The sequence below is a fragment of the Danio rerio genome, chromosome 20, assembly GCF_049306965.1.
Source record: "Danio rerio strain Tuebingen ecotype United States chromosome 20, GRCz12tu, whole genome shotgun sequence".
NCBI classification, from domain to species: domain Eukaryota; kingdom Metazoa; phylum Chordata; class Actinopteri; order Cypriniformes; family Danionidae; genus Danio; species Danio rerio.
In genome coordinates, this window is record NC_133195.1 from 46,465,510 (window position 1) to 46,487,889 (window position 22,380).

General features: G+C 35.9%; 1 protein-coding gene across 50 annotated transcripts in view; it reads right to left on the minus strand.

The window, feature by feature from the left end:
* afdna (afadin, adherens junction formation factor a) overlaps window positions 1-22,380 on the minus strand; it is a 224,077-nt gene that overhangs the window by 38,406 nt on the left and 163,291 nt on the right. For 49 of the 50 annotated variants that reach the window (XM_073933620.1, XM_073933619.1, XM_073933618.1 and 46 more), the window contains 3 exons: window positions 20,342-20,422; window positions 3,542-3,607; window positions 725-798 (listed from right to left, as the gene is read on the minus strand). In XM_073933620.1, the coding sequence (XP_073789721.1) occupies window positions 725-798; window positions 3,542-3,607; window positions 20,342-20,422 (221 nt within the window). Of the gene's footprint in view, window positions 1-124; window positions 799-3,541; window positions 3,608-20,341; window positions 20,423-22,380 lie in introns of all 50 variants that reach the window. The other variant, XR_012396045.1, reaches the window with a different exon arrangement.

The window sequence follows — 22,380 nt, forward strand, 5'->3', positions numbered from 1 at the left end:
ATGAGAGATGCTTTAAAAAGACTAATCTCATAGTACACGTGTTTGGATTAGCCGTCAGCTAACTGTAAACAAATGCTTCAAAAAGACGACCACTGGAACCAATCCCAAAGGCAACTTCTGTTGCGTCCATTCATAAGCCTTTCCAGCCACATGCTTCTCATTTCATTGAAATCCGCAGATTTAAGAGTTTCATTGAGTCCACTGAATCTTAAAACCACACGCAAGATGCTTAAACGCAAGTCAATTTTTGAAAAGCATTTCACTGCTTTGTAAAGCACAGATAAGCCACGGCGTAAATGACTGAAAATAAATATGCTTGCAAGTTAAATCCAAGACTATACATCATGACATCAGTGTCAGAAATGAACTTTTAAACTGTCTATTTTGTGCAAACACATAAAATCTACCTTGTCAGTCATCATGCCAAATTCTTACAAACTCACAGTAACAAGATAAAACCGAATATCCTTTTCCAAATGTAACTTTGCCATACATTGCTCTCCATGCTCAAATTTGGTCCTTGATTGTGCGTATTAAAACACAGTCCTTGCTCGTGCAGTGTAATGAAACGCTCTCAGCGTGCAATCCTGCTGTTTATTTAACTGAGATGCTCATCTTCTTCCATTTAGCCGGATATTGCATGCTTTACTGTAAGTCAGTTTCAACTACATTCAATCCTGTTCTACAGACATCATTATTAAACGTCTGAATGCTCCTGAATTACCTCTCCTGCGAGAGGCCGACAAGACTACGTCCATCCACGCTAAGCAACTGGTCTCCAGCAGCCAGACGCCCATCCTGAAGAAAAACATTGGAGAAAACAAAGTCAAATAATCTAAAAACAAAAAGGCTAAATTAGAGTAAACTTTTTTTTATTAAGATGCTACAATGCGTTTAATACAATCGTGTATCTTCAGGTATAGTGCTTGATAAAACACTGATAGCACTGTATGAGGAATTCCAAATCTCAATCAAATTTTTCAAACACTAATTTTGAGAGGAGCACATGATATGATTGATCACAGCTGGTCTCTTATCTATAATCATTAGTTATCCAATCAGATTAATCCAAACTCACTTTAAGTATAGCCTGGTTAAAACAACTCCCTTATCTGTGTTTCCGAAAGAAACCCCCCATCCACCCCATCTCCCCTTTTTCTCATTTACCAGGGGGAGCTCTCGAGAACTACCTGATCTCCTGCTCCCCCTTACATGCTCATCAACCAGGCGGGAGCCCTGGGCTCAATCATCTCCGAGCTCAGGGTTCTCTCCCGGGATAGCATGCCAAAGCTGCTATTATTATCAAGCAACATCTAAGTGTGAACTCTTGAAATGTTTGTTTTGAACACCTCAGCAGCAATATATTGCTAGAAAACATCCCAATGCTGACCATACTGCTGAGATATTTATTTGAGATAATTATGCGTGGCACACATTTGTTTTATTAATAAAATAAAACAAAATGACAGCAGTTAAGAAAGTAAAGGATCATAGAAATGTGGATGTTAGCATGAGCTCTGCAATCAAGCACTACAGGCAAGTTGTGCCACATATTTTGTTTTATTTTATATGAAAAAAGTGCCAGTGTTTTCTGTGTGGTTTGCTATGGCTAGAGGGTCTACACCTTTTTCAAAGTCAAATTTTGGCACTTTTCAAATACTTTCCAGGTGCATTTTCTAACTTTTTCAGCACTTTAGTTTTAAACTTAAAGATCCTACTCTGGTGCTATTTGTTTCAGTGTTCAAGTTTAACTCTGTTTAACTGATGCATGTTAGTCAGAGAGTTATAGTATTAAAAACAAAGAATCACAACACATCAACTGTTCCAATCTATTGGAACTAAAATTAGTTCAAAACTAAATCAGTTCACATTTTCTTCCTCTCTGAAATAAACAATACAATTATTTATTCTTGCAACAAAAACAATATTTAGAGAGAGTTTCTAGGACTGCATTATTTTTTGTTTGTGGAAGATATTAAGGACATTTTCCTCATAGGTGACCAATATTTATATATTTAAATATTTATATAACAAGGAACTGGCTTAAAGACCCAATGTTGAAACGTAAGCAGTTGTTTAAGATTATTAAAGAAATTCAGGTAATCGAAAATTGACATTTATGTTGAGGATGAAAACGTATATTTGCAAGAAGAGTTGGGAAAATGGTTGATGCATAGCAAATGTAAAGACATCATTCCCATTTAAGGGAATTGTAATAGGAAGAGATATAGCAATCTTATGAGATTTAAAAAAAAAAAAAAACTATTTTACATGCAAGTTTGGTGGTGTATATATAGGTAATTATGTATGTGCGTACTGATATATGTGTATGTATATGTAATGATTAGCATGTTTTTTCTGTTAAATTATTGTTCTGTATTGTAAAAAAAAAAGTGAAAAAAAACAACAACATTTAGGCCAAAACAACTAAAGTACATAATAACAATAAGGTAAAGAATAACATTATTAATGAAAGCAACACATATTAGTCTGTGCAGCAATATAGAAAATATATAAATACAAATATGCAAAAGGTACAGCAGTAGAAAATAAATATATTTTTAATTAATTTAAACAAAGAGAAATAAATATATGTAAATAAATAAATAAATAAACGGGCACATTTTCTCGGTGCTCTTCATTTATAACTAAGCCAGAGGCAGAGAAAATAGGTTATAGGTTTTACTATTATTGTTATTATTATTTTTTTACGTTTTTTAAATGTGAGAGGAATGGTTGCCACATTTTTCAGTATTACTGCAAACTGTATATCTAGCTTTTCTATTTGAATAGACTGCATCAGATCATGCATCCAGTGTACATAACTGGGCGAGAAGGATGTTTCCAGTTCAATCATTAAACACAAGGGGAATGCATTTGACTGTGAAGATGACAAGGAAACATTTGTAATGTTAAGTCCAAATAATACTATTACTGTATATGTATGACAACTACACAACATGGTTCCGTATCTAAAAGAAAACATTCAGAAATAGATTTCTAACAGTTATCTATAGTATAGTATTCTGAGAATAATAATAATAATTATGAATTTTCCCAACATTAAATTAGTCACTTGCTATTATTTGTTGTCAATTACATGTAATTGATCTTAAAATGTCTTAATCTTAAGTGTCCTCTGTCATCTTAAATTGCTATTTATTTTTAAATGTATTGATGTTGACCCATGAAGTGCTAATCTCCATGCATTTGCTTTTCATTTCATCCCAGTAAAAAAAAAAAAAACATAGTTTATTTGATTTAAACAGTTAATTACAACATATTAGCCAAATCAAATATTATGAAAGCAGCATAATTATAATTTCAAGCAATCTCAAGCACTTTATTCAAAATGTAAGCACCACATTAAAGCATTTTAAATTATTTTCAGCTACCTTTGCCAGTAAGTTTCAATCTGAAACAAACCCCCTGGGCTCAATGTACTTTACATGTTAGAGATTTCGAATGAATTGGGTTTACAACATGTTTACACGCCTAAAGAAAAAAAAAACCTTTATTAAATAAACCAAATTAAACTCACCATGTCTGCTGCACCTCCTTTGACAACAGATTTGATGTAAATACCAAGTTTGTCCTGCCCGGCACCCTAAAAAACACAAAACAAAGAGCAAAAGCGTTCATTAGCACGATGAGAAAGAACCAAATAACATTAACAGGCTGTGGAGAAGACTATAAATCTGCAGCCAGCATCTTCATAAATAAACTCATTCAGAAATTCAGTCCGGATCTGGCCTTTTTCTTTAAACTTGCCACATTTAACCCACTCTGAATACTTGACTGTATATGCCGGGTCAGAGGTCATTGTCTGGCACAGGCCATCTGGCTGCTGCTCTGTGCAGCCATTGAAACATCAGCTTGACCTAAATGCCATTACATGTTTCTTTTTTTCAATCTAGTAATAAACTTGAGGATACAGCAATGCATTCATTGAAGAACTTCTTCCTTTGAGATTGTTAAAATGCTTAAAACTGCATCTCAACACGCAACGCTCCATAACTGGAGTTTAAGCAGACTTTGAGCTTTAAAGGGGTCTGTGCTTTCAAGTTAGTAACGTTGTTTTTTTTCCTAAGGCTGGATTTGCTATTTGAGCAAGAAAGTACCCAAAATCCCCTGGTTGTTGCCAGCGGTTCTATTTAAAGGGGATCAGGCTAAATGTAACTATAAAAAAGGAAGGCATGTGTTCAATTCCCAGCCATCTCAGCTATTTTCTCAAACACAAACTACTCATACTCTGCCACCTGACAAACTAAAAGTCTGACAAGCTTTCACATCTGCACAAACAAGAAAAAAACAGCACTGCTGCCACTTTTTGTCTCAGGAATAGCGATTTATATAAAATTTCAATAGCAATAAAAAAACTGGCATGGAAAAAAACAAAAAAAAAAAAACATTTGAGAAGAAGCACTGATTTTTAACATCAAGCCTGGTTGGATGTGCACAATTTAAAATATTACAACATAACTCTTTTGGATCTTAACATATTTCAAGTCATACATAATAGTCTATTTACTTAATGTTTGGGTTACTATGCTTTTCATTTTATGCAAGGAAAAGACATAAAAGACATTAAATTGCTCAAAAAATTTTTACAATGACATTCCTTGACAACTGTATTCTCTAAGCCTAAAAAATCTCTATTTTCAAAGTTATATATATAAAAAAACTAAAGTTTAGTTTAGCAATTTTGTTTTTCTTACAGTGAAAGCCAATGGCTACAGGTTTTCAGCTTTCTTCAAAATATGTTCTTTGTTAATCAACAGGGGAGAAAAACGTATAAAGGTTTCGAACCAACTGAGGGTGAGTAAATAGTAAAAGTACATTTTTACTTAAAACTATCCATTTAAATGTGATGTACATGTAGGATTGACACCCAGGGGGGTTGAATTAGACATTACAGTTCAAGTTCAGCTGCTCAATATATCGTTTAAGCATGAATATCCAGCCTGATCTCACGAGAAAACGCAAGTACTTTACGTTTTGACAGTTTAGGGGCTAATTCGTACGAATTCGTGTGAGTTCAGTCGTACGAAATTGTACGATTTTAAAAAGGAGGCGTGGAACCTAACCCCACTCCTAAACCCAACCGTCATTGGGGGATGAGTAAATCGTAGTAAATTGAACAAATTAGACCGCTCGAATTCATACAAATTAGCCACTAAATCAAAAAGTTAGGAATTGCCGTGAGAATGTGTTGGAATATTACAATGTGCACATCTGCAATAGTCTTGTCACAGGATCTTCAATGTCAAGTATGGGTTATAGTTGACCAGGAGCTTACAGATTAATGGCAAATTTAACTATTGTGGATTTAAAGTTTATCATTTGCATTATTTTTTTCTGTAAAAGAAATCAAGTGAGTTTGAAGCATATAGGCACAGGAAACAAGAACATTTGTAGCTAGAAGTAACGATTTACATTACATTTTTGCCCATAAGACTTACCAGAAAATGTAGCAGATAAAGCACCTTTTTTCCTCTCTCATTTGTATGCCCATAACAAATATTGTTTATAATAATTTATACAGAATCTCTCCCCTTTAAAACCAGCACATCCATTCTGAAATAATGAAATCTGCACAAATGGAGATATTCTGGCATCTGATAAATCTAAATATATTTTATATATTTATTTTATGTATATCGCAGAAAAACTAAATATTGCAAAGTGAATTGTTTTTCCAATACTGTGCAGCCCAATTGGATAGGGTTTTTTTCACCTGGCCTGTAATCATCAGATCTGACACAAGCACAGGTTGCCAGATTGATGACACTTAGAGAAGCAAGTGTGCCTGCTGATCAAGCTTTACACTGTAAAATAAACACTGAATCGGCATCTCATTTCACTTTAATTGTCATCCCGTGGTCACATTTTTAGGATTAAAATGACATACACCATTTCTCCTCCAAGGGAACCCGGGGTTTCAAATGTAATTAGGTGTACTGGCATGGGGCGGAGTCACACAGATCAAAACACTGACAGTCATTCCTGTAGGATACGAGCATCCTTCTGCGCATGTCTGGGTCCAATTTCAGCAGTCTTTTGTGACAGTTTGTGCCCGTCAAGCAGGCGTTTTGCCCTCAAGGCGTTCAATGGGAAAAAGGGCTGTCGCGTCGTCCATATTTTTTACAGTCATTGGATACGAGACACTGCTTCCTCTCTTATGCATAGACACTTTGTTAGAAACACGTCTATGTTTCTGCTTATAAAGATAGCTCTTTTATATTTTTATACTTTTTACCTTTTTTCTACAACCACATACTCCATATCAAAAGTCTTAAAATAGTTTATATTTCCTTTTTATTTTCTATTACATAACTTCTATTTCTCCAAGCTTAGATTCTTATTGTTATTATTTTTAATTTTTTGACTCTGTATGTGACGAATAAAATTTGTATTTGACTTTAATCTGATTCCGAACGGATCGCACAGATTTAAAAAAGAATAACTGACTTCAAGCCTGTTTTTCAGATAAACCTATTAACATAGCATATTTCTTAAATGACTATTAATAACTATTAAATAACATATTATAGTAGTTTTAGGTTATAAATGAGTCAAAAATGTACATACAGCACAACTAAATGAGCACTTAGCACTCAACTTAACTGGTATGCATGTGTACCCTCTGGTATGCTTAGAACCACTTTGCATTTTTGTCCATGCTAGTTAGAAAAACCTAAACAAAGTTGATCAGAAGCGATGGATCAGGAAAACCAGTAACAGAATCTGCCTGGGAAACGACATGCCTTTTATTGTGCCCTCTGAAATAAAGCCAACGTCAGCCACAGACCCCCATAACCCACTCACATTACAATGGCATAAACATGCCGTACAAATCAAACACACCCATAACATCAATATCCAACATCCAAGGCCTAACCACACATACAAGAGAAATATGAATCAACACGCTCTGTTTGCCAACAGGCCCCCAAAAATGACTGAGGCCATGCCAATTATGAAACTGAATTTTTAACAATAAAAATATTTTTGTGCAGAATTAAGTATGGAAAAGCCACATATTTCCAATGAAAAAACATAGAGCATTAAATCAAGGGTGGAGTAACTAAATACTGAATGACGTCTAGTATAAATTTAAATCACAAAGATAATAATTAAAATACCACAACATAATATTACAGTTAACTAAAAATATAAATCAATGAATAAATAAATGAAAGTTATAAATGTTATAAATAAATGTTGAAACCGTTTCTATCTCCCAAAAATATTTTAAACTTAGTTCAACTTAAATGTTATTATTATTATTATTATTATTACACTATTAAATTACCTAAATTTAAAAAAGGCCAATTAAAAAAACAATTAACAAAAAAGTCTAACTAATTTTGCAACGTTTACAAAAATTAAGGTACACAAAGTATATAATTTTAAAATATTAATAATAATAATAATAATATCTCATTGCTATCACAACACTGACAATCGCACTTTTAAAAATGCTGCAAAACCGGTTTACTGTGAGAACAGGTGATGTCATAAATCATCTTCGGTTACAGATGAGTAAAAACAACCTACCGCCATGTGCTCAGCCTCAGTATTGAAGCACTAACTAACATGTTTTGCAGTTGTAGAGTACACAACTGTAAAAAAACAAAATCTTACTTATTAAATGATATGCCTTCATGATTTGTTTGCTTATTACTATACTCGCACGCAGCACAAAACTCAGCATTCTTGAATTGACTTTGGTGTTGACTAAGTGCGGTTTAATAACTTCTGTCCTGGGAGCACTGTACAAATATGGCGGCGTTATTGACGCATGCTCAGGCGATATCTTATGTATATATCTATGGGACAAATCTAGGAGGATTTTACTGATTTTTATAAACTACTCTGCAGCCAAATATTCACAGATTAAATTCAAGCAAACTTTAGCATACAACTACACAATCCAAATCCAAACGGTACAATCCAAACTTATAAAAATCACAAAACCTTGTAAAATAGCATTTAGGACTTTTTAATTCTCTCTTAAATTTCTCTAAATAGATTTACCAAATTTTAAAACTTTTTAAGACGCCACAGAGACCCTGCCATGTTGTGCAGGTGAGTGACTCCTCGTCTGCTGTAACTTGTCTGCGGGATATACACGTCTCCTGGCAAAGCCCAAAAGCTCTCTGATTAGACTGTGAAAGCATGTATTACACTGTGATGAGAAACAACCGCTCAAAAACCAGTCTCTCCACATTAAAGAGTGAACCTGCGGTGAGGGACACACGAGAAGGGCTGAGGTTGAGTTCTGAGGCGGGACGATTTTCATGCCGTCTGAACAGGACTGATGCAGGAGTCTCGTGCACACCCAGCGGGACAGATCGCTCTCTCTCTTTCTAAGCAACTCAGACGACCTTTCCTCAGGAAACCTGCGCTGAACTGGCTTTGATCAAAGCTGGAATAGTTGGCATGCAGAACATGAAAAGGAGAAGGGTCTATAAAAGCCATTGATCAAAAACAGATGGATGTTAACAAGAGAACCAATTGCTACTGTTTTTATAACAAGTGACGTGATACTACCAGAGTTCATTACTGTGTGCTAAAAGGTTCAAAAAGTCACATTGTTTAACTAAAAATAGCATCATCAAGCTGTTTTCTTTAACAACAACTACAACAACAAATAGTAATAGGCATAAACCCTCTTCAAGTTCAAACCCCAAGGATGGAAACAAATGAAGGAGAAAAAAAATGCAGGTCAGTCTGTTATTTTTGCAACATAGTAGCTGGATAAACATACAACATGAAGGATTTTTTTTCTTTTAAATACACATGAAATAAAAAAAAAAACACTGAAAACCAAACAAAATGGTTGCATTCTTAGTTTTTACACAAGGGGCGCTAGCTTTAACATCTTCCATGGCCACTTTTAAACTATGGTCACGACAGAATAGTTTGAAGAGAAAGTTAGCTCAAGGGTGTATGTGTTTACCAGGGTTGCGCACCATTTAAAATCTAATCTTTGATGTCTTTTAAATAGCATTTAAATATTGGAACCTGAGTTTTGAGTTTTAATTTCAAGTGAGCTAGCAAATAAGATGCAAGTGATGAGCACATGTATATGTGGCAGACATCCCGGAAGCTCCTGCATTTTCATAATGGCTCCCTGATGCTGGCAAATTATATACAATTCATTCAAATACCTTTGACTGAGTCCCTTTATTAATCAGAGGTTGCCACAGTGAAATGAACCGCCAACTTATCCAGCCTATCTTTTACACAGTGGATGTCCTTTCAGCTGCAACCCATTACTGAACTAATGCTAATACTGAATATACACTACAGCCAATTTAGTTTATTCAATTCACCTGTACCGCATGTCTTTGGACTGTGGGGGAAACTGGAGCACTCGGAGGAAACCCACACCAACAAGGGGAGAACATACAAACTCCACACAGAAATGAACCAGCGACCTTCTTGCTCTGAGGCGACAGTGCTAACCACTGAGCCACCGTGTCACCCTAAATTAGATACAATATCCCGGAAATAATGGAGGCAAGAGAGAACAAGGGGCAATGGAGAGGCACGTGTAAGCTAGTGATATACAATAGTAACTTTAAGTTTTAAATAGGTTACATAAATAGCGAATTCCTCACAGACACAGGCTGTGCTTTGCTAGAAATCGTAGAGCTGTTTGTCAAGAATTTGACCTCAAACTATTCTGATGGGCCACACTATGTATTAGATGAAGATATGTTTGTTTCAATATGAACAAACCTAGCATTTCTTTAGATTTATTTACATATCAAACCTTTGGTAAGTTTCATGCTGTCAGGTGATATTAAAAGTTCATGCTGTAAATATTAGGAAAATGTAAATAATAATTAATTTTAATACTTTTAATAATTTTATTAAAATAAGTATTTTTTATTAAGTAACTTATGATGCATCATTCCGACAAGGACATTTATGATGCATTCAGTGGTTTTTATTCCTGTTTACATAGTAATAAAGTAATGAAACTGTGTGAAACTGAGGTGAGGTGTGGGATGCAGAGCGGGATGTCTATAGTACTTGTATATTATTAAGTGTTAGTGTATTTGTATGTGTGTGTTGGGGTTGTAGATAGGGAAGTGGGTGGGTAAACAGTTAGGTTAGTGGATGGGCAAGTGAAATGGTGGGAAGATAAGTCAGTGGGATAGAAAAAGCAACTCAATAGATGATTGGATAAGAGATCTACACAATACAATAAGTAGGGGTGGGTTGGTAAGTAGATGTGATCCAAGACCTGTGAAGAGATGATGCCAACCATCGAGGACTTCTAAAGGTCTCCCTAATCTTGGACCAGGCCGTATCCTGAGCAGATGCTGTGGTGGTCATGGAGGAGCAGAGACCATGAGACTGATTCCTGAAAAACCCCAGTCACAGACGAGTCTCCGTATTGATCCCATGGGCCAGCCTGACATTCACACATGCAGGTTCTCAATGATGGGTGTCCAGCATTCTCTAACCTCCGGTGCCTAGACTGGAGCTCTGCACAGGTAGTTTGGCCAGATTAGAAATGGTCCTGCCCAACTGAGCCTGGTTCTCTCAAGTTTTTTTCTTCTTAACTTTCGACAATTGGTGAAGTTTGTTCCACTTGCTTGCTTGGGATTTGTGGAGCTGCACATGAATAGATTTGCCCTTCAGTGTTTGGACTTTCAGCAGTGAAAATTAAACCACACTGAACTGAACATCAACTCTGAAAACTGGACGGATACAGTTTCAATTTACTAGAACTTCTATGCTTTGACATAATCTACATTGCAAAAGTGCTGTAGAAAAAGACACGAATTGAATTGAACTGAATAGTTAAATGGAAAGATCCTCATGACACTGTTCAATGCAGAGTTAAGATATCAGGTTTTTTTCATAACACAGAACCACACCTTACATCAAGCAAGTTCAACACCTTGTTGTGCATGTTGCAGAGAATGTGTTGTAGGATTCTAGGTGTGGTTGTTTTCACACTCATCTTTCTGGGGACACGCCAGAAACAGAGCTCAAAGACAGTTTATAAAATCAGCGCAGGTAATATATGACCTGGCACATTCAAATTAAAGAATGTGAACATATCTTGACTTGAAAATAATATTAAACAGGAGCTAAATTAATTGCAAACAAAAACAGAAATCTAAGCCAACAGACTACTTCAAAGCAGCAGTGATTTTGTCTTTCAGTGTGTCAGAGGGTATAGGTCAGTAAACTTGCGGATAAAAAGAGTCTGTTTGCTAGGAGCCTGTCATTGGCCACACAAAACAATACCACAAAAAAGACAGTTCAATCATATATTTACCTCGGGCATGCAAAAATAAGCTTGCATCTGCAGTGCAGACATTAGACATTAGCAGGAAGGTGTTCACTGATAACAGTACTTGAAGCAGATGCTCAAACCACAGAGTTTTAGCTTCCTTTGATGCTCCTAAAACCCTATGAAGCAAGCAAACAAAGTCTGCAGCTTCTAGGCCCCACCCTGACTCTTCCTGTCTACGGAAAAGCTTCCCAAACCTGCTGTTGCAAATTCAGGAAACTAGAAGCCCAGCTTTGGCAAAAGACAAGTGCTTTGCAACAAATGTAGAGCTGAACTGTTTAGTACTCACACAACCCCTCCTCTTTATACCCCGAAACACTTGTGGCATGCTCTCTGGGGACTCGTAGGCCAGCTTCCTGTTACAGGTTTATGGCTGTTGAAGCGATTGGTCAATCAAGTCCTCTGGGAGCTATACGTGTAGGCATAGATCCTGAAAGTAATTAGTTAAAAGCCCCAAGGAGTCAAGGCAGGGTCTGACCTCCGACCGAGACAGCGGAGACCACTGTGCGCTAAGTAAACAGAAAATACATCTATTGACTGAAACATCACGATTTCCTGCCCCAATTAATCCCCCACGACAAACAGAGAAGTAGTCTGGGACAGTAGTCTGCTCCCGAACGCAGTCACGTCTAGACAGATGGAAGACAGATGGAGTGGCGAGGCTGTCAGCTAATGGTGGGTGCAAAATATCATGACTAACACAAGAGGCTTTCAATAATGAGCTGCTTTCAGCCGACGGGTCTTCATCACGTCTGAGTGGCCTCCATTCCATCTCTAATGATCTGCAGACTCTTGGGCTGCTTGCTCCGGTTAAGAAAGACCAAACAAAGAGGTCTGTCTTCCTTCACGCTCCTCTGGCGGTGCGTTAAGAAGACAGCTCTGTTTTTAGATACAAAGGAAACATATCTCTCCTGAAGGGGACAAACATACTGTATGTCCATGACATGAGTCACTTCCTCATTTAGGAATTGGGCTTTACATCAAAGATTGGCATCCTTTGCTTAAACATAAAAAGCCCAAATTCCTAAAGATCCCGTGTTATTAAAATAAAGTTTTTTTAGATGTTAGTTTCAGTATGTTACTTTTAAAGGACATCTAAAAGCTAGTGTGCTACAAAACAGTGACAAAATTCACATTTAGAAAATATAAATTTAATATAAACATCAAAAGCTTACTTCCTTTTAAATGGATCAACGATTTATTCCTCGTCATTTCATACTTCAGTTTTCTCATTAAATCTTGACCAATCAGATGCTCTCTAGTACCTAACATGTCGCGCCCCTTTAAGACACTTCTCATTTGCTATGCTTGAGCTTAACTGCTCTCACTGGCAGAGCTGTCATAAAGGCAAAACACTATTGGCTGTTTTTAAAAGGGGGAGGAGCTACTCTATGTCCCACCCTCTCTCTTTCTTTTCAGTTGAGATTACGTCATGACACGTGCAAAACTTTGCAGCAATATACTGTTAAGAGATATTCCAATGTTACCGAGTGTTGCATTTCAGAAAAGATGTAAATGTGTTTTGTAAATGTGTTTGTAAATGGGTAGCCAGTACTAGCCACAGCAGAATATACCACCAATTACTCTGGCATATAGTTGAAGTCAAAATGATTCGCCCTTTTGCAAATATTTACCAAATTATGTTTTACAAAGCAAAAAAAAAACAAAAAACACAGTATATCCTATAATATTTTTTCTTGTGGAGAAAGTCTTTTTGTTTTATTTTGGCCAGAATGAAAGTAGTTTTGCGATTGTCTACAGAACAAACCATCGTTAAACAATAACTTGCCTAATTAACCTAACTTGCGTAATTAACCTAATTAAGCCTTAAAATGTTAATTAGTTTAATTAAAAATTAAAACTATTACGTTTAGAAACATTTTATTTTCTTTAAACAGAAATTGGGGAAAAATATACAGCGGGGCTAATAAGACAGGAGGGCTAATAATTCTGACCTAGACTGTATGTTTTACGTAGAGGATGCCGTTCCAGCTGCAACCCAGTCCTGGGAAATTTTACGTATACATGAATTTTTTTTTAAATGCAAGGGTTTAACTTTTCAGATTGTGGCTACATTGTTGTCACGTAAACATAGTCTTCGTATCATCCTTATACTCTAAATATTGCAGCCCAATTTGCATCTCTAGACTTTTAAATACAAAATGATCCACCAAATTCCTTACATCCCTTCCACATTCATTAGACATGCATTGAGTCGATGACACAAACTGAATCATCTTGATGAAGACATTTTAATAAAGCATCTTTATTTGGAAAATTGTAGGGCCATGAAGTGCTTTGAAATGTGTATTTATTCGATGTTTGACGTAATCTCAACTGACACATGCAGGGAGGGTGGGAACCTTTAAAAAAAAACAGCCAATAGCATTTCAGGTTTATCACACCTCTGCCAGTGAGTGGTTGAGGTCAAGCGCATGAAATAAAAAGGAAACGTGAATCATCTTGAAGGGGGTGGGGCATGTCAGATACTAGAGGGCTTCTGATTGGTCTAGATTTGATGAGAAACTGAAGTATGAGGTGACGTAAAAAAAAAAAATGATCCATTTAGGCGGAAGTGACAAACTGCAAACTATACACGTTTATATCTTCTAAACACAAGTTTTGTCACTGATTTGGCGTGGACCAGCTTACAGATATCATAAAAACGAACAATACTAAAGCTAACATCGGAAAAAATGTATTTAAATTTCATATTTTAAATTGCTTGAGAACTGATGCTAACTAATTCTTGAGTATGCAATGTAGCATTCACACTGTGGGTGCATTCGTGATAAAACCTCATCCTGAGCAACAAGAAGTGATCTACAGCCAAGCTATAATTTGAACCTGTGAACCAAACCAAGTGTCACGTCTTTGGTACATTTCCACAGCAGGTGGCCACATAGATGTCACTTCAGATCGATTCAGATGAATAAAAAGGTTAAGAGACACCATGTTGTGATCACATTCTGTTCTCCACTCTTCAAGACCTCAGGAAATCCAGCCTTGCGTATGGGAGTCAAACATCCTTCCATTGTTGTCGTACATGAGATCAAGAAGCCCACAGAGAAGGAAGTTAGCGTGCTATTGTGTGACACAGCAAGTACACAAGCAAACATCAAATGGAGATTTGCTTTAAGATGTTTAAAAGCAAAAGTTCAATCCCAAAGCCTTTAGATAACGGTGGTTAAAAACTCATTATGATGCTGAAGCAGAACGCATCTGGAGAAGTGTTAAAACGTCAATGTAGGCAGTCATCAGTGTGAAGAACGGAGGTCAGGATTTCCCTTGTTCTTCCCCCTGAAATGCAACCCCTTCCCAAAAGAGTTGTTATCGCACAAACATCTGCAGCCTGAGAAAATCAAGCCATGCAATGGTAGCGCTGGATTGACCCCATTGAAATGAAGTCAAAACTGGGATATAAGATGGAGACAACTCAATGTTCAAAGCTTGTAATGATTATCTTTGTGACCCTGATTGCAAGATATTTCTACACGCAAAAACGTACATCTAAGGTTGAAACATGACGTAAAAACACATGGTGAAATGAAGATATGCACATTCATTCACTCGTATGTGTGTTTTTGTACATAAACTGATAAGGTTAGAAATCTGTGGTGAGCTCCAATGAAGTGAATGTACCATCTGTACAACGTGCATGTTTGTGCAGCCTGGTCACATGACTCTGTTTACATTAGCTAAACCTTGCTTTCTCACACTTGATAACAAGTCTGCGGAATTAATAAGCCGGTGTGTGCATGTCCTCAGCAACCATCTATATAATTATATGTAGAAAAATACTACTTGCAAAATTAGAAACCCTGTTAAATTGAACAACTTATCATCACAGATTTAACAGAAACTGTCAGAATTACTGAATGCGCTAATGTACTTTGCTTGTATAAGTAAGCATTAGTTAGTTTACTATAAATGTAAATGACCTAGCAATGAACAATTTTTTTTTAAGGAGTTTTAAGGAGTATCTGTTCATTTATAATACATACTAATGGTTATTTATACAAGCAAAGTATATAAGCACACGCAGAAATGGACATTACCCATATTAATCATTTCTGCATGTGCTAATATACTTTGTCTGTATAAATAAGCATTAGTTAGTATATTAAAAATGAAAGCAACATAAAAATAGTATATTTCTTAATTAAATTAACCAGTTTTAATGAAGATATGTTAATTTATAATACATACTAACTGATAAACTTCATACTAACATTAACCATAATAATTTCTGCATGTGCTAATATACTTAACTTGTATATATAAGCATTTGATAATATATTATAAATCAAAAAAACATATAAAAACAGTATATTTCATAATTAAACAACCAGTTTGAGTATCAGTTCATAATACATACTAACTAATGGTTAATATACAAAAGAAGTCAATTAGCACGTGCAGTAGTAAACATTAACCATAATAATCATTTTTGAATGTGCTAATATATTTTGCTTGTATAAATAAGCATTAGTTAGTATATTAGAAATTGAAATGACCTAGCAACAATGGTATATTTCTTAATTACATTACCCAGTTTTAATGAGTATTTGTTCATTTAAAATATATACCAACTAATAAATTACATACCAACATTAACCATAACAATCATTTCTGCATCCGATAATATACCTTGCTTGTATTAATAAGCATTTGTTAGTTTATTATGAATTAAAGTAACCTAAAAATAGCATATTACTTAATAAATTAACCCGTTTTATGAGTATTTGTTCATTTTTAATACATATCGACTAATAAACTACATACTAACAATAACCATAATGATAATTTCTGCATGTGCTAATATACTTTGCTTGTATTAAAAAAGCATTTGTTAGTATATTAAAAATGAAAGCAACCAAAAATAGCATATTTCTTTCTTAAAATATTCAGTTTTAATGAGGATCTGTTCATTTATAATACATACTAATGGTTATTTATACAAGTGATGCATGTAAGGACAAGCAGAAATGAATATTAACCATAATAATAATATTTGCATGTGCTACTTTATGCTCCGCTTGTCTGCATGTGCTAACATATTTCACCTGTATAAATAAGCATTAGTTGGTATATTATAAATGAAAACGACCTATAAATGAACACTAATATATTTTTTTATCAAATTAATCAATTTTAATGAGTATTTGTTCATTTAAAAAGATATGCATGTACTAACTAATAAACAACATGCTAACATCAACCATAATAATCATTTCTGTATCTGTTTATATACTTCGCTTGCATAAATAAGCATTTGTGAGTATATTATAAATTTAAGCAACATATAAAGAGTACATTTCTTAATTAAATTAACCAGTTTTAATGAGTATTTGATCAATTACAATATATACTGTCTAATAAACTACATACTAACATTAACCATAATGATAATAATTTGTGCATCTGCTAATATACTTCGCTTGTATAAATAAGCATTCAATAGTATATTATAAAAAAAAAAAAAAAAAATAGTATATTTCTTAATTAAATTGGCCACTTGTAGTTCATGACACCCAATGCATGAACTAATTCTAACAAACTGCCATCCTGAAAGCAAAACGTATACAACCCAAAACTCTCTTTGATGGCTTTTTAGTGCACTATTAATCTCTCTGTGTTTACTTGCTCACTCTCCCAGGTTAAAACAAAACACACACACACACACACACACACACACACACACACACACACACACACACACACACACACACATGCCATGTCAAGTGGTTTCTTACCGGCTCCTTCTTCCCGACCACAGAGAACCACATGTTGCGCAGTCCAGAACCAAGGAATCAACTACAGGTGGTCCAGGAAAACTTATCCAACACTTTCAAAAGCAGGCAGGTCTACTGAGGAGAGACTTGTTGGCTACATGCTAAACGCCATATGTAAATATCAAGGCAGAGTAGGAAATACCACACATCCAGACTGTTATGCAGGAGAAACTCCCACCACTCGCTAAACAGTTAGGTAAAGTTTTAGAGCTGTGTCCCAGCTATAGCTTCACACCGGGACAAACCGTCTCTCCGTTTTAGATCCTCCCCTTTGTCCCCGAGCGTGCCTTACACTCTGTCTGCGTCTTCACTCCCCCCTTTCCTTCTCCTCCCATTTTTCACTTTTCTTTTCCTCAGTTCTACCTCTATGCTTCCTCAGAGACGTTCACAGATGAAAATAGAAGTAGTAAAGGGGAGGGTTTGCTATGAAAATAAACAGTTCCTGTTAGCCCCTGAACCTGACGCACATCTGGTAGGGGAAAAAAGGCAATTATGTCTACCAAAAGGGGTGAAACATAGCTACTGAACTTAAAGAGATACTGTAGTACACCCAAAAATGTACCCTTACTTTCCCACAAGTGCTTCCAAACCTTTATAAGTTTCTTTATTCTCTAAAAATAGTAAAGATGTTTAAAAGAAAGCTGAAAGCTTGTAACTACTAACTTCCATAGCATAAAAAACAAATAGAATAGAAGTCAGGTTTTCGGCTATCTTCACAATTTTCTACACAAAAGACACTCATAAAAGTTTGCAATGAGTACAGGGTGAGTAAATATTGACAGAATTTTGACTTTTGGATAAACTATCGCTTTCATTTTTATGTTTCATAAAAATAATCCACAAACTAAATTCTAATTTGACGTTTACTTGCACAGCAACAGAGAAACCAGCTTCAAATTGCATATATCAGTGATTACAAGCTAGAGTTTTGACTATAAACAAAACATTAACTTGTAATGTTGACATCAAAACTAACCTTTCTAGTACAACATTAGCACAATATTTTAACCCATTAACTGCTGTAAACTAACAAAAACAGAAGGCATTTTGTAAAAGGGTGATGAGCAAAAAGATATTTTCTTCTACTGAAAGCATCAGAGTGGAACAGAGCTCAGTCTGACAAGGAAACGAGGATCATTTGCTTATATCTCGGTTTTGAATTTGAATGTGAGAGAAGCAGACAGTCCAGCTTTAGACTGAATCAAGCAGTAGTTCCTCATCAAAGCACATCCTTGTTTACATATCTGTTTTAGTTAAAGGGATAGTTCCAGAGTATATGCAGGAATCCTAAAGATCATTTCAATACCTTTTTAAAACTTTTTAAAGACCTTCTAATAACATTTAAAGATCTCATCGCCACTTCAAGTTTTAATCAGTATCAAACCATTAACCTAATAAAGAGTTGTTAATAAACACTTGTAGTTAAATAAGAAGAAACAAAGCTTAAAAGAATAAATTATGCGTTTTTTTTTCAGTGACAGGCTTAAGCCACTGTTTATACTCATCTTTCTCCAACTGTCTGTTTCGCTCTATGGTTTCTCTACATGTGGAAAGTTGCATCACCTTCCAGCGTTTGACACAAATTACGTGACATCACCCGGATGGATGAGCTTTTTTGGAGTCAAACACTCGTAAAAAACGATTTAGTTTCTTTTAAGGGTTCTTCATTTTTTCATAATTGATTTACAACTGTATCAAGTTTTATTATTTTTTCACACCCCGCAGAGACCCTGAGTTCACACAAAACTGAAAATTCAGTCATCGTTAACTCAAGCTTTATTAATTCAAAAACTGTTTGTCTTTCTTCTGTCGAGCGCAAAAGGAGATATTCTGAAGAAAGCTGAGAACCATCGACTTCCATAGTATTTGTATTCCTTACCACTGAAATCAATGTTTACAACTTTCTTCAAAACATCTCCTTTTGTGTTTAAGGGAATAAAAAAACTGAACCTTTGGAACCAAGGTTTGGAGTTCAGGGCATATATTAATATGATTCCCCAACGCGATGCAAGATTATACAATATCTTTCATATCAATATGGTTTGAGGCCACACGTGCACATGCGCCAAACAGACACTCCAACATAGCACGTGAGCTCCACTTACACAAATCTGCGCATGCGCAAATGAATGAGTCATACAAAAGATTTGTTCAAAATGAACGAATCATTCAAGAATGACCCATCACTGACACGACATGGAAGAACATGCAGCGCCAGTGTTGTATCGACATCTGATTCCCTGGACAAATCTGACTTCTCCTCGCATGATCACATGTCACAGCACCTGCAGCTGTCACGGCGTTTAATCAGAAACCTTTAATTCATCATTTCTTCCACAATTGACAGCAAGAATGAACATAGAAGCCTTCTCTAATTGACAAGCAGCACCTGAATGTGTTCAAAAGAAAACGGGATGAACTTACACCGCATTTTAAAAGTTAAACCACCTCATATTTATTGATTATAAGTTCAGTATTTATTACTAGGTGGTCTCTTCTTTACATTTACATTATAACACATTTAGCTCTGCGTTCTGGTTTGTTATTGCATATTGAGTTCAATTCAGATTATATTCTAATCATTGTATTTATTTATTCTGCTTAATTGATTTATTTACTTTAGCCACTTAACTGGAAGACGTGATTTAATTTGTGTGTGTGCCTAGTGTACAAACGATTGGTGGTTTAAACGATTATTTAAAATTAAAAAAAAAAAGTTAAATAAAAAGGATGCATTTGTCCACCATTGTTTTTCTATTGTAATATCTATTTTAATATTTGATATCTGTTAGCTAATCTTTCAACAAATAACAATATAAGAATGATGATTATAAGGAAGATAATAACAGGGAGGGAAACCCCTGTGTTTGATTTATATTTTGCTCTAAAACTGCTTAATAAAGTTTTAATAAAGGCTTTGACACTCAAGTAACCATTTATGGGAAAATACTGGATATATATCGTATGCCTTTATTCCTCCTAAAAATACAGAGATATGATTTTTTTGCCCATATTGCCCAGACCTACGAGGAACCAAAAACAGCTACTCTGAAAAATCCTCAGAAAAAGAACCATTCTCTTTAAAAGTGTTGCAATTAAATCAAGTTCAACATCAAAACTAAAAGATTCAGCTGTCAGCCCTTTCCATGAACAGTACATACTTCCCAAATGCAGCAGTATTACACATTCCCACCAAAAAATAAATAATAAAACCAAATCCTACCTTGGCCGCCACAATACTGAGGCCCATTCCATTATGTTTCTTCAAAGTCACGGTCACAATTTCCGGTTCCTTCCGCATTGGCTGTGGAGAGGAAAGACAGGTGAGTTTATGAGGGAATGAAGTTAACAAGAAATCTTAAGCTTTAGGTCCACGCTGCGTCTGGTGGCCGTTCCTAGAGAAAACTGAGCCTACAGAAGGTGGAGGAGGAGGAGGAGAAAAAAAGTTGGGAGGTTCTGCCACTGCTGGTTCTCAGAGCACAGCCGACCGCAGAGCGAAACGGCGGGCGCTGGAGAGGAGTCAAGAATGAAAGCCACATGCGTCGGCTCCAGTGTGCATCAGGCCCTCAGAGGGCTCGCTTACGCACGGGACGGGCCTGGGAGAAACAGAGCAGCTTCCCACAGAGAGGCATGGTGCCACGGGCTCTCCTTTAGCGAGCCTCATTGTAGAAATGTGGCACATGGCATGAAATCACTGTGCAGGGAACTTCAGCTATGCTGCCCATCCACATTGCTGAAAACACATCAGGAAGGGGCAGAGGCGATGGCAGAGCTGGTTTAAATCACAGCCGAGGTTTATGGGTAATAAAGAAAGGCTAGAGTGTGAGTGATTTCGGCCTTTATAAAGCATTCGAAAACATTCATTCATTTTCTTTTCGGCTTGGTTCCCTTATTAATCAGGGGTCGCCACAGCAGAATGAACTGCCAACTTATCCAACATATGTTTTATTCAGCGGATGCCCTACCAGCCACAACTTAACACTGGGAAACACCCATACACTCTTGTATTCACACACACACACACTACAGCCAATTTAGTTTATTCAATTCACCTATACCACAAGTCTTTGGAATGTGAATTCAAGTATATTCAACAAGCTCAGCTACAGCAGTCACCTGAAACTGAATCTGAAAAGCTATTTTTTATTTTAAAATAGCATCACAAAACAAGATCAGGAACTACAAGCGAGATCAAGTCTCACAGACATAATATGAGATTTTTTCGGCAAGCATCAGTTCTGGGACTGGCTTTAAGAAAGGGATGTGGGAGTGGGTGGGTTTGTTGGTCTGGCACAAAGTCAAGCTGTGTTAATCAGATTTCAGTCTGGTATTTAAATGTATTCCAAGCTCCATCTCTGCTAGCTGTCGGGTGGAGCAACATTATGCAGAAAAAAAAAGATTTTGATATTACGTAAAAACTCCACTTATGTAAAAACACAAGAGACAGAAAAAACAAAGTAATTACAGGGGAGCTGGAGTAATTTAGGGCTTGGTGTGTTCAGGGTGAGGAGAAAGATATCATTTTACAGTCAGTCCTTGGGCACTATGGTCAAATATTGCCCTTTGTGGTGTAACTAGTGTTCGCTAAATCGAAGAGAATGTTAGTTTGACAGCACACACACTTGCAGCTGACAGCAGATAAGCTCCACGAAAACATGTCTAGTGTTGCTGTCACATGTAAAGATTTTGGTGCAAAACGAAATAAATGTGACCCTGGAAGACAAAACATGTCTTCAGCTGCACAGGCATATAACTGGCAATAGCCAAAAACACTCTGTATTGGTCAAAATTAACGATTTTACACTAATGCCAAATAATCGTTAGAATATTAAGTAAAGATCAAGTTCCATTAATATATTTAGTAAATTTCCTACAGTAAAAATATGTTTAAAACTTGATTATTAATGTATGCACTTCATTTGTACAACTTCAATTTCTACAAAGATGATTTTCTCGATGTTTAGATATTTTTTGAAAACCACAGATTGCAGATTGTCCAAAAACATTGATTCAGTAGTCAAGTGACGTCTGAACCTCAGAAACCTCAGAAAACAAAACTAAAACATCAGCCTAGTTTTATGGTCCAGGGTCGCAAACGCTGTGGTTTTTGTCTGCCTGTTTATCAGTCAATCATTCAATCAATGCATCCATCTATTTATCATTTTATCATTCTGTCTATCATTTGTTTATGCATCTGTCAGTCTGTCCATCCAGCCATCGTCTAAGTTTCTGTCATCTATCTATCATTTTATCATTCTATCC